Consider the following 12,175-nt stretch of genomic DNA (forward strand, 5'->3'; position numbering starts at 1 on the left):
ACTTTAAATATACTTAGAAGATAGCGATCGCCGCGTGATAGTATAAGAGAATATTTATCTTAATCTATAGCTAGCTCTAGGCCTCCCATTATAAAATTATTTATAGCTAATTAAAATTTTAGCTATTTTCTTTACGGGACTAGAAAAAGAGTAATAGCTTTTTCTACTAACTATATAATTACTATTCTAAGTTTTAAATAAATGGTATTATTAGTTATAGATAGTACACGACTAGCTTATTAACCGGCCTAAGTAGATAGTGGTAAATAATCTTAGTTAAGTTATTTGCCAAGTAACTTTTGTAATATACGATTACTGTGCTAACTAAACTATTTTTAATAAAGATATTCTAATAATAGCTATAGATAATATTAATATAGTATAGACTAAATAGCTCTATAATCTATTTAAATTAATCTATAATAATATAGATTAGTAGCAGTAACTATTTTAAAAAATTATCTATTTATTAAAAATAGCAATAGACTGCGGTACTATATTAAATTACCTAGATTTTATTAACTTCTACGTTAATAAACTTTTTTTAAAGCCAGTTACTGGTTAAGACTCAATTTATTAACTATTATAATTTACCAGTCGCTAACATCGCGCGGTTAAGAAAATATTAAAGGAAATTTTAGCTTTATATATTTTTTATCGAATTATTCTATAGCTGGGTTAGCTAGAGAATAAAAATAATATCCTTTTAAATCTTCTTCTCATAGAAAAGAAAAAGCTTCTCGAGATTGGTCTAGGCTAACTCTATTTTCGTCTAGATAAAGCGATAAAACCCTATTATAATTAATCGCAGCTTTTTATACGTCAGCGTTTATTTATCCTTATTTTAATAAATATAGCCCTAGCTAATTATAGTATTCTATATCTTTTTCCTATATATCTATAAACGGGTGATCCAGTTAAAAGAAATTTATATCCTATAAAGAAAAAAACGCTTCTATATCTTATCTAAAGCATCCACGGGATATACTATATCGCTGGTATCTACTATCTAAACTATCTATTCGACAATAAGTATCTATACTATCTTTATTAGTCTCGAGAAATAGCTGATATATTTATATAATTTATAGAAAATTTAGTTAACCGCGTCAACGCCCAAAGCGACCAGAAAATTAACTAAAATACTTTTGAATAAATTTTCTTTTAATAAATAATCGAGTAGAGTAATTAAGAAGACTAGACACGTCTTATTTAGCTGGACGTAGATCGCGGATAAAAAGAAACTGTCCCCGTATAGAAGCCGCTGCGCGGAGACCTCTATTTAATCAAGAGTAGTTAACTAAACTATTATTAGCTAATAGCAAAATATAATTAGCTAATCAAAACAGCTAGTCTAATAGACAAAGTAAATTAAACGCTGCTATACCTACCAATAGCGCTAGTAAGTAAAGGGCTTAAAATAAATCTAGATCGGGTAATCCCAGATCCCGGGTTACTATAGAAAGCTATTAATCTAGATCTAGTTAAACTTATTTACTTAGCGATTTTCGATAGTCTAGTATATACAGTTAATCAGCTACGTAAAGCTTTAGCTAAACTAGACCAGTAGAGACTTGTAGAATAAATAAAATAAAACTATTAAGGCTGCAACGGCTAAGAAAAAATAATTATAAAAATATTTTAACTACTGTATTAGCTTTAGTTAAAGAGAAATCTTAGTTAAGTCGCCCTACACGGAGATCTACTAGTTATTTATTTAGTTTATAGCTAGATTATAGTTAAGGTTAAGATTAATCTAGATCTAGATAAACGCTACGCGATTTATCTTTATAAATTTCTAGAAAAGTTACTTAACCTATACCAAGAACTAGATCTCAAAGAAAGTACTATTAATTGTTAAGGGAAAAAATCGCTGGCAATAAATTGAACGTTCTAGTAACTCGAGGTCATTTAGCAGTCGTTAATCTCTGTAGCCTACCTAGGTCATCTCGGGATAGACGCGTAGGAGATAATTATATAAGATCTCGCGCGCGTAATAGATATACGGGTAGTAAATATAGCTGAGGCCTAGGAAGACTAGGAACCCCGGTACAGGAGCGCTACTAGAGAGAGAGAATATATAAAGCTTTTGTACTAGATCTAATTACAGTCGCTGAAATATAGTAATTAAAACTACTTAGTAGAGTACTAGAATTGCGGTAGTAGAATACTTATTATATTATTAGTAAAGATAGCTCTCCAAACGCCGTGGATAGACTATATATTAATACGATATATAGATCTAGATATAGTATATAAAATTATATAAAAAGAGATCTATATTTCTAGATTTATATATATATATATATACAATATCGAAAACAGTTCTATAAAAAAGAGAAGGACTGGAAAAGACTAGAAAAGATTAAGAAAGTAGATATACCACGTTTTAAAGGGTAATATTCTAAAAATTAATTTATAATATTACTAAATATATATATAACAGTATACCGATTATATTAGATAAGAACTCTCTATAGATAATATAATACCGAGAGTTATTTAGATTTATTGACAATTATTATCGATTTCTTATACTTATTATTATAGCGGGATTTATTAAATAAGATATCTATTAATAATAAAATTTCGTGGAAGGGGATTAAGAAAAACGATAAGAAATATAAAAAAAAAGAGATATTTTAATTAATTAATTAATTTATAGTATTGATTTCTAATAAAGCTTAGCTAGATATATCGCTGGACAATAAAAGATAATAAACGGGGAACGACGATAGATATATTACCACGCACTTTGGCAGCGGGAATACAGGAGAACACGAAAATTCGACCAATCTACGGGCCCGGATGCGGGATGCACCCTACATCCCCGACGTACTAGGGTATAGGGTGCCAAGAGCTGAAGGGAGCTGTGCGACCAATCAAATCAACATATGATGCAGTTCCTGGTTTTATTGTTATGATACTAGCTGTAATACTAGCTGTAATACTGTTATACAGCCAAGTGGACTGGCGAGGTTCGTTCATGGCTGAAGTTCATCAAAGGGGGAAAAAAAAAAAAAAAGAGACACGGCCGAATGAATCAAAACTGGATATGTTTACGTACGATGAGCGAGCCATCACATTCGGGCTGAACTTCGGCCCCGCTCGAGCTTTCAGCTCTTATAGAAGCTGCAACCATCGTGATTACTTGGTATACCTTGCTATATTCCCAACATAGAATACATGATGCAGCGATGCTTTCGTCCACTTCACATGGCCAGCAGGCTGGCCAAACCGCTCAGTATGTCCATTCGTGTGATTCCCAGTACCTGCAGCTCATGATTAGACCGATGCATGTCCACAATCCCATACCTCGCCGTCCCAAGCCTAACGCACGCCTCCCAAAGAACGCACATCAACGCCGTCCATCACATTCTCGAAAATGAAGGGATTCTGCACGTACAGCTCGGCTTCCCAGATGACAAGAGCTCTTATATCCAAGAACTGCTGTTAAACCTGCACAAAACCCACAACCATGGCCTCCCTCTCACACACAGTGCCGATCGTGGTTGGATGTGGGATATTCGGCCAAGTTTGGAGATGTTCCAGAGCAATAACCACCAGGCCCGGTCAGAGACCATGGAGCAGTTTCCCTGGCATACAGACTGCAGCTATGAGGGTCAACCACCGAGATTCTTTGCCCTCCAAGTCCTGCAGCCAGACCAGTGTGGTGGGGGCACATTATCCGTGTTGAACGTTGACCAACTCCTTACTCTGCTTTCGCCATCTGCGAGAAAATGACTCTCCACACCGAACTATCGGATCGAGGTCCCCCCAGAGTTCGTCAAGAACCCGAATGAAAAGGCTATCATAGGCAACTTACTCACCATGAATGCCAACGGCAAGACCCAACTCCGATTCAGAGAAGACATCACCTCCGCCCTCTGTTCAGAAGCAGCAGAAGCATTGCGAGAATTTAAGTGTGTCCTCGGTGCTGCGACGAAACGGCAGATCCTCAATCTTACAGCGGAACGTTTACCCCGGGGATCGATTATCATGATGGACAATGGACGGTGGTTGCATGCTCGCAATGAAGTGAAAGATCCGAATAGGCATCTGCGACGGGTTCGTTGGGATGCACGGGAATTCGCGAATCCTCCGCAGCTGGGTCGGTGATCATGAGTCTATGTGTAAAAGCGGTGTAGAATATATTTTGTTTATTAAGCTATCCAATGCTATAATTAGTGTCATTTAGAGTATATATATCAAGTCAATCTGGTTTGCAGTTCTGCGCGTATATGCTCGGATCTACCTGCTCAGTCTCACCTTAACGGTCACACCTTTTTTAGAATCCACTTTCAAAAGAAACACCCAAGAATGTTCTAGGAGCCGTCTACACGTCTACCCAATATTGACAACAAGTCCGGATACCAGGCGCAATCTGACCACTGGTTGTTAAGTATAATTGACCCTATTAACCTAACTTAACTTAGCTAAATGCCACTCTAAATATAACTATTACTATTATTTATATTTTGATAAAAAATCTTTTTTTACTTTTCGTAAAAAAAAGAAAAGTAAAATTAATAAATTTTAGAATTCTATATATTTTAAATTCTAATAATAATAGAAAAGATAATATTAAATTTTATTTCAGTTGTTATTTTTATATTTAAATATCTTTTTTAATATATCTTTTTTATAAATCTTTAATAAACCTTTTATAAGTATCTAATATAAAAATCTTTATAAATTTTATATTTCTATTAATTTATTAAATTTAAAAAATAATATTATTTATGAAAAAAATTGTTAACTACAGTTTTTTGTATATTATTCTATTGAATAGCTATTTAAAAAACGCAGTGGTTATATTAAAATCTATTAATTTATTAAAATTAGCGCTCTATCTATTCTATAGTTAAATATAATCTTTAATAATATTAGATATATAAAAATTATATAATTTATAATATTAATATTATTATATTATAGCACTTTCTAAATTAAAAAACATTTTTATTAAACTTTTTCTGGTTTATTTCAAGTTTCAATTCTAAGTTTAGGCTTTAAAAAATATTAAATATTAGGTTTAATATTTAATAATTTTTAAAAATAGATTTATTTAACTATTTTCTCTTAACTTTTAAATATATATCCCTTTAATAAAAAAAATTAAATAAATATAAATATCTTTTATATCTCTAATCTCAGGCGTAAAAATATTATTACATTAAATTAATAATAGAAATTATAATAATAAATTAAAAATTAGATTTTCTTTATATTTAATTATAAATCTTTTTCTATATTTAGATAAAAAATTTAATACTAATATTATTATAATAAAATAAATAAAATATTATTGATATAAATAACTTTTTAAGTACTTGTTACGCCCGGGGCTTCGTTGTTAAGTCTGAGACCAGTTAGCGGACCACGTTTCGGTGGTTACTAACCTAAAGTCGCTCCTCGACTTCTATCGTTATAGGGATGTAATCGATACTAGACTACCGTTGTTATAAAAATATAGTCGATACAAGACTACTGTCGATACTAGACTACTATCGTCACAGAAATATAGTTAACATAAGATTACTATTAATACTAGACTCGAGTCTAAAAAACCAAGTCTATTAAATACGTATACTTAATAGTTAAAGAGTGCAAACGAGTTAAAACTAGTTATATTATTAAAAATAACTTCGTAATAATAATTTAAATTAATTATAAAAAACTAAACTAAGTATATAAAATAAGTATTTTTATATATCTTTTTTTATAATATCACTGCTACAACTCTTCGTATTAGTAATATAATATATTTTATCAGTGCTATGAACTTGTTATATTATTAATACGTGTAGTCGTATTACTGCTATAATACACGTGATTTATTATAGTAGCCGGTATTGATATTAGCAGCCCTTTCCAAATAATTACTAGATAAATAATTCGTTGGATACCTTCTATTTAGAAATTAGCTATCGTTATTCTATTGTTATTTTACCTTATATATCCACCTTTAATAAGGTGCGCTAGACAAGGGTCTGTAACAGTACTATTGGTAAATTATATATTAATAAATAATATAAATTTAAAAGCGATATATAAAATTATATAAAAATAAATCTATTACTTTATATTATTAAATATAAAAAGTAATTAAAATATAGTAAATATATTAAATATTAAATTAAAAAAAATAAAAAATTTATAATATATATATTATATTTATAATATAAATTAAAATTACAAAAAAATTAATTAAACAATCATTAACTAGTTAAATAAATAATATTCAGACATAAAAAAGATTAAAAAGAAAATAGATAATATAGACTATAAATGGATTACTATATATTCTTGGTAGTAGATATATATAAAAATATTAAAATTAGACTAACCAGCGGGCCTGGATACGAGGTATACGTACGTATCCCAGGTACTAGGGTATAGACCATATACCAACGCATCACCCATTCACTATAATATAATGCCCGACGTATTTCTCTTGTACTCCCAGTTCGTCAAAGCCCAATTCCTTAAAGACACCCTCTATGTGATGAACAGCCTTAGTATCAATTTTTAAAACATGCTCTTTCCCCCTCCATGACCATCTTCTGATCACCCCATTCTGTAAGAGCAGCTGCATAATATCAAAGGATTTAAACACTGCCAAAGCCAATGGTGACCTCTGTTTCTCGGTCCAGGCTGATGTCGAAGAGTCCACGTTCACATCAGCCCCATGCTGCACAAGGTGCCTCACAGATTCAACATCCTGGGTCCTAATCGCGTACTGAAGTGGATTCTCCCGGTTCCCAGGATCAATGTCATTCGGATCAAAGCCATGTTCTAGAAGCATTTTAAGAATGGCCGGCCTCGTCGCCCTGGGGCAATCATGTAGCGCGACCCATAGCGGGCCTTTGTATGGTCCCGAACCGTGCACGTGGCAGTCCTTCTGTCGTAAACACCACCGGACGATCTCCGCATCCCCAGTCCCTATAGCGTCGCGAAGCATGGCAGGAAACGCGACCGGGGCTTCACAGATTGATTCTAGATACTCCATCATATCCATATTGCGGGCCCGAATCGCGCCCCGCAGCGCCGTGTTAAGTGGGACCTGGGAATTGTACCCCCTCTGATTCTTTGCATACTCCAACAAAGCCTCAAAGAAGGCCCTATTTGCACAACGAGCTGCAATAATCCACGGCCTCCGATTATGATAACTCAAATATACCCAGCTAGAAGACACCATTGGGGAGTCGCGCGCGGCAAGGGCTGAGATTAGATCCCTGCTCCCGATTCTTGCGGTGATGTCGATAAGGTTAATACCAAAGCGAGTACTACCTTCAAAGACAAAGTTGGGTACTGCTGGCATTGCTGGAGTGTTATTCTGATCAAGTACGCGGTTTAGCTCTGCCACATCGTTACGGATAATTGCGATGGTTATTAGTGCCACATGGAGAGTCTTTTCAAGAGATTCTGTTTCCATATCGCGTAACAGTGACCATTCGTTGCCGTAACCTTCTGTAAGTGATTTGAGACCCCGGGGGCTGAAGAGGCTCCAGGGTGTGTGGCAGGACCAGGTGATGGCATCGATTAATTTGGTGATTAGGACGTCTTTTTCTTGTTCCGTTAGATGGGAGATAGAAGGCATCTGGAGGATTTCATGGACGAATTTTGAGAAAACACAGGGGTATTGGTGGTGTTGGTGGATCCTCTGTCTAAGGAAGCGGTGCTTGTACGGGAATCGCGACCAGTGGGAGTAGATAAGATTGTTGTCCGCAAGGCGAGGACTTTTTAGTATAAGTAAGGGGATTTCACTCGCAAATATAGCTATCGCTAATGTTAGTTGGTATGCTCTAGAGGATGATTATTATCGATACATACAATCTACTAGTCTCGCTCTCAGCAGGTCTTGGACAGGGAAGATATCGACCATCTCCCATAAAATAATGCGTAGGATATCAAATGGGACCCGCATTCTGCTTTTGACACCTTCAAGGGTTTGTCTAAGAAGAGAGGAGCCACACTTATCAAACCTTTTTCGGCGGTCGTTGCTGCACGTGCGTGTGGTATGACGTTGAAGTGCTTAAAGGAACGGTGTTAAATAGAACAAGCACGCATCAGTAAGGCTGTGCAAGGCGCTATAGACAAGTCGTTGCCATTGTCCTTGCAAATTAAAATAGCCTTAAAGAGATCCACAAATCGAATTTATTCAACGAAGACTAGTCTAGCTTCCTAATCTCGACGTCTGCGAGTGTGGATGACCAACCCCTTTTGCTGCCCCGCTAATGTTGGAACATACGTTCTACTGCCCTATTGGTCGAGACTCGCTTAGTCATCATATCCGTTTTAGCTGAGCCTGCGGGCCCCACTCTCACTCCACTACCCCGTCCCCACCACCCCGTTACCCCATCACCACGGAATATTTTAGCAATTCCACGGCCCTAGGCAAGGTTAATTGTTTAAATCTTTTGTTCACCTCCAGTATTATCGTCCTGATTACGCTCAAATACCTTCAAGTGACCTTCGTGAGGCACGTCTTGCCGCCCGTGCCGTCCTCGAACGACGAGGACAGCTCAGCTTTAAGCCTGCCAGCTCCGCTAAATGGGTTGACATAAAACGAACTTGGACCGGTATGCTCCACGTCCAAATTGAACATGATACAATTCATGGCTGCACGCCTAGCATGATACGATAGTGGTTTGAGAATCTGGGGAGAAAGACCACCTGGGATTCTCCGCTGCAAGTAGGGTCATCATCACCAACCTTTCTGTCAAGTTGTCTGCCGCGGCCATGGTTGTATGTAAAGAATGGGCATGTCAATTTATGATCGCTATTCGACGTAGATCCGAAGTACTAGACTTACACAGCTGGTCGAATTACAAAGGAAATTTGTTACGCATGACACCAAGAGAGTGTGGTAAGATCTTTACAGTGAGTAAGGTCACATGTGTTCGGAATCGGCATGGGATTTGCGCTATGTGGTTAGCTACCGGAATAGCTGGGTCAACGTACACATTATGCTCTCAGTGATATAAGGTGGTTTAAGTATGGTGCCCTATTTTATAAGTCAAGTGGCTATCAACGTCTTTCATCTCTATGATAATGTGTGACGTTGGCTAATGCTTCCAGATATATAGCGAACGCCAACTTTAAGTATATCCGATATTAAGGCCCAATGATAGAGATTTTTCTTGTTACAACAATGGTTGGAGGAAGGTTTCTCCGAACAAGCTCTCGCCGTTACATCTTCGATGACCGAACATACCCCACAGCCTCACTGTAAACATCACAGAACGCTGGGGGATTCCAAAAGCCACGGTGCCATAGCTCTCGTAGCCAATGCTTTCAACTCAACGTTTATCTGGCTTCTATTTTTGAGGGTGATACCGCAGACTCGGGGTAGGTTGACGTGAGATTCGCAGTCTGAACAGACCCGCAAACTGATAACTTGACTAATATGAATCTTGATGTGATGTGAATGAATAGTCATCCCCTCAGCTCGAGCCTCCCTGATAAGCTACTGCTGGATCGATTTTAGTCTCACCCGGACGAAGCTCAAGCACCTCCTATAAAGCCAATCAAGCATATGGACAATGTCACCGTTACACTCAGCTCTCTCGTAACTTTGGGGATTGGCATTCGTGACATAGTTGATGCTGTCGAACGCTTCCATCAGCTACTGCATGGATTGACCTTCCCTGATCATCATGATGCTGTAGTTGGGGTAGCATTTATCTGCGCCCCATTCTGCTTTTCATCTCTGCTGTGCTCGCGACTGATCGTGACAGTTTCCGTGCAAGTAGCCACTGCGAGTGATACGGGAAATATCGGAACTCGCACAGCTAGACTGGGGGCTGAGGATGAGAGCCCATGCGGCTAGAAGTTCCGATTATCGCTCAGGGTGATGTTGGTATTCGCGGAATTGCCATTCGGGTACTTTGAGGGGGCAATGCGTACTTTCAGAATTAAAGGAATAAATCAATATTAGATCGCTCCCAGTTCCAAAGTTCATTGCAGGATTCATTAACTACTCAACCTCCTAAGATAATCCCTGTACCCTGGTATAGCGGACCTCGAGGATTGAAGTTGGGACCTTGCCTACGTCTGCTTGCCTGGTTGACAAGTCTTCTACCTTAAATAGTACATATCTCTGGTATACAGTTCACGAGACTTGCTATATTGACTAATCTAAACATATCTATTTGGAATCTATGGGTTTAGTGTCTAATCTTGGACCCAACTCGCCAATTCACGGATTTGAGTGAGGACCGTAAGAGAAAAACACCTGCGAAAGCCTGGGGTGAACCTCGTTTTAGAACCGTGGGAAATCAATGTTTTCCGGGTGAAGATACTCAACCATATCCACACTGGAATCAGACTCCCCTACAGTCAAGCCGTTACCGATCCACGCCATATCATTTCCACTGATATACGTGTAGTCGTAATCTTCGAAGCGGGGCTTCTCCAAGACCTTCACAAAGTGGATAGACGATCCAGGCCAGAGAGCAGTGACGGGACCATTCTCAGTCCCTCGCTTGTACCAGGAGCGACAAGGTAGCGAGAACACTGTTTTCTTGAAAAACTGCTCGCAATATCTCTTGAATGAGTCACAGCTTTCTCGCTTCGGCTGAATTGTTGCGATGCGATCTTTTTGCATTTTCGCGATAACGGAGCAGACATAATCGCAAGTTCGTTCGAGGACAATGACAAGAGATCCAACTCCAATTCCAGAGCTTGGGCCATGGGCAAAGAAGAGATTCGGCGCGCCGTGTGTGCTTAGGCTGATGTAAGTATCAGGGTACTGCTTCCATCTCTCGCACAGGTCGAGACCGCCGCTTCCATAAATTGGAAATCGCTTGGAAAAGCTAGTGTCAAAACCCGTTGCACAGACAATGGCATCGACCTTCCTTAGTGTACCATCGATCGTGACAATCCCCTCTTCTGTAACGTGGGAGATCGCATCCGAGATGAAAGACACATTGTCCTCGCTTAACGCTTCAAGATATCCAGGACCAGGTGTAATACGTCGACAACCGGGGGCAAAAGATGGGAGAATCTTGTCAAGGATCTCCGGCTTCTTAAGCAATTTTGTGGTCATGTGTTCCTTGAAATCAGAAGCTGCCTGCTCTGCAAGCTCGCCACGCAGAAGATACTTCGTCATCGACTGCACTTCTGTCTCCAGCCGTTTGCGATATGCCAAGAGCGTCTCTGGATTTTCTTTGAACTCCTTGATTTCCTCTGGCGTAAAGTTGAAATTAGCACTTTCGGCCGTGTGCTTGCGAACTTCATCCTGGGCCCATGGGGGAGCGATCCAGGTTTGACCCCTAACATAATTATCGATTCGCTTGGTCTTCGGCTGAATAGCTGGGACAATTTGGATCGCACTTGAACCAGAGCCAATAACCGCGACAGAAAGACCCTCTGGGTTCCAGCGCTCATCCCACGATGCACTGTGGAGGAGCTTGCCCTTAAAGGTTTTAAGACCTGGGATGTCAGGCCACTTCCAATCATTCAATGCCCCGATGCATGCGTACAAAACATCGCAGCTGTCTTCAATAACCTCCCCAGTAACGCAGTTCTGAACGACCACATGCCACTTGGACTGTGAGTCATCGAACCTTGCCTCCACAATCTTGTTGTTGAGTTTCATGTACTTGCGCACATCGTACTTCTCGACGATTCCTTTCCAGTATTCGAGAATTTCACCACCAGATGAGTAGAACTGGGACCAGCTGGGGTTCGGTTCAAATGATGCTTGGTACACGTGGGACGGGACATCTGAAAATGAATGAGGAAGGGATCAAAATATCGTGGTTTCTTTCACATACCACATGCCACTCCTGGATACCGATTCTCATACCAAGTACCGCCGACTTCAGGGTTCTTGTCATACACGACGAGATCCAAGTTAGGGATACGCTGAGTGAAGCGAATGGCTGCAAGGATACCGGAAATTCCTGCACCGATAACGACGACCTTCATAGGACGCATATGATCAACCTTGCATCATGTTAGACCTGAAAGATTGCTCATACGACCAAAGATTAGGTGAAATACTTCGCCGGTACTCTCATCACGGGGGACAAGGTCAGCTTCTTTGGCAATCATTGTGGCGGAGTTGTTCAAAGCTTTTGAGTAGTATAATCTCTGTTCACCAACGTTCAACAACAGTCTCCAGTTATAGGAAATTCAGTTAGCTTAAATAGGCGAGACCAGTCAG

At 38.6% G+C, this 12,175-nt stretch overlaps 3 protein-coding genes across 3 annotated transcripts; 1 reads left to right on the plus strand and 2 right to left on the minus strand.

Annotated features, from left to right (window-relative positions):
- Positions 1-3,297: 3,297 nt before the first annotated feature.
- On the plus strand, positions 3,298-4,119 carry BDV37DRAFT_273975 (uncharacterized protein; the record flags this gene model as incomplete). Its single annotated transcript, XM_032085150.1, has 2 exons — positions 3,298-3,699; positions 3,772-4,119. 2 exons carry the CDS (start codon positions 3,298-3,300, stop codon positions 4,117-4,119), a joined length of 750 nt encoding a protein of 249 aa, XP_031938281.1.
- Positions 4,120-6,385: 2,266 nt separating this feature from the next.
- On the minus strand, positions 6,386-8,160 carry BDV37DRAFT_296513 (ankyrin repeat domain-containing protein). Its single transcript, XM_032090131.1, has 2 exons — positions 7,837-8,160; positions 6,386-7,782 (listed from the first exon to the last, which is right to left on the minus strand). Exons 1-2 carry the CDS (start codon positions 7,928-7,930, stop codon positions 6,419-6,421), a joined length of 1,458 nt encoding a protein of 485 aa, XP_031938282.1. The 5' UTR covers positions 7,931-8,160; the 3' UTR covers positions 6,386-6,418.
- A 2,107-nt stretch (positions 8,161-10,267) lies between these two features.
- BDV37DRAFT_286063 (flavin-containing monooxygenase) lies at positions 10,268-12,063 on the minus strand (the record flags this gene model as incomplete). Its single annotated transcript, XM_032087845.1, has 3 exons — positions 10,268-11,733; positions 11,784-11,955; positions 12,013-12,063. 3 exons carry the CDS (start codon positions 12,061-12,063, stop codon positions 10,268-10,270), a joined length of 1,689 nt encoding a protein of 562 aa, XP_031938283.1.
- Positions 12,064-12,175: the final 112 nt, after the last annotated feature.

This window comes from Aspergillus pseudonomiae, assembly GCF_009193645.1.
Source record: "Aspergillus pseudonomiae strain CBS 119388 unplaced genomic scaffold BDV37scaffold_70, whole genome shotgun sequence".
Taxonomy (NCBI): Eukaryota; Fungi; Ascomycota; class Eurotiomycetes; order Eurotiales; family Aspergillaceae; genus Aspergillus; species Aspergillus pseudonomiae.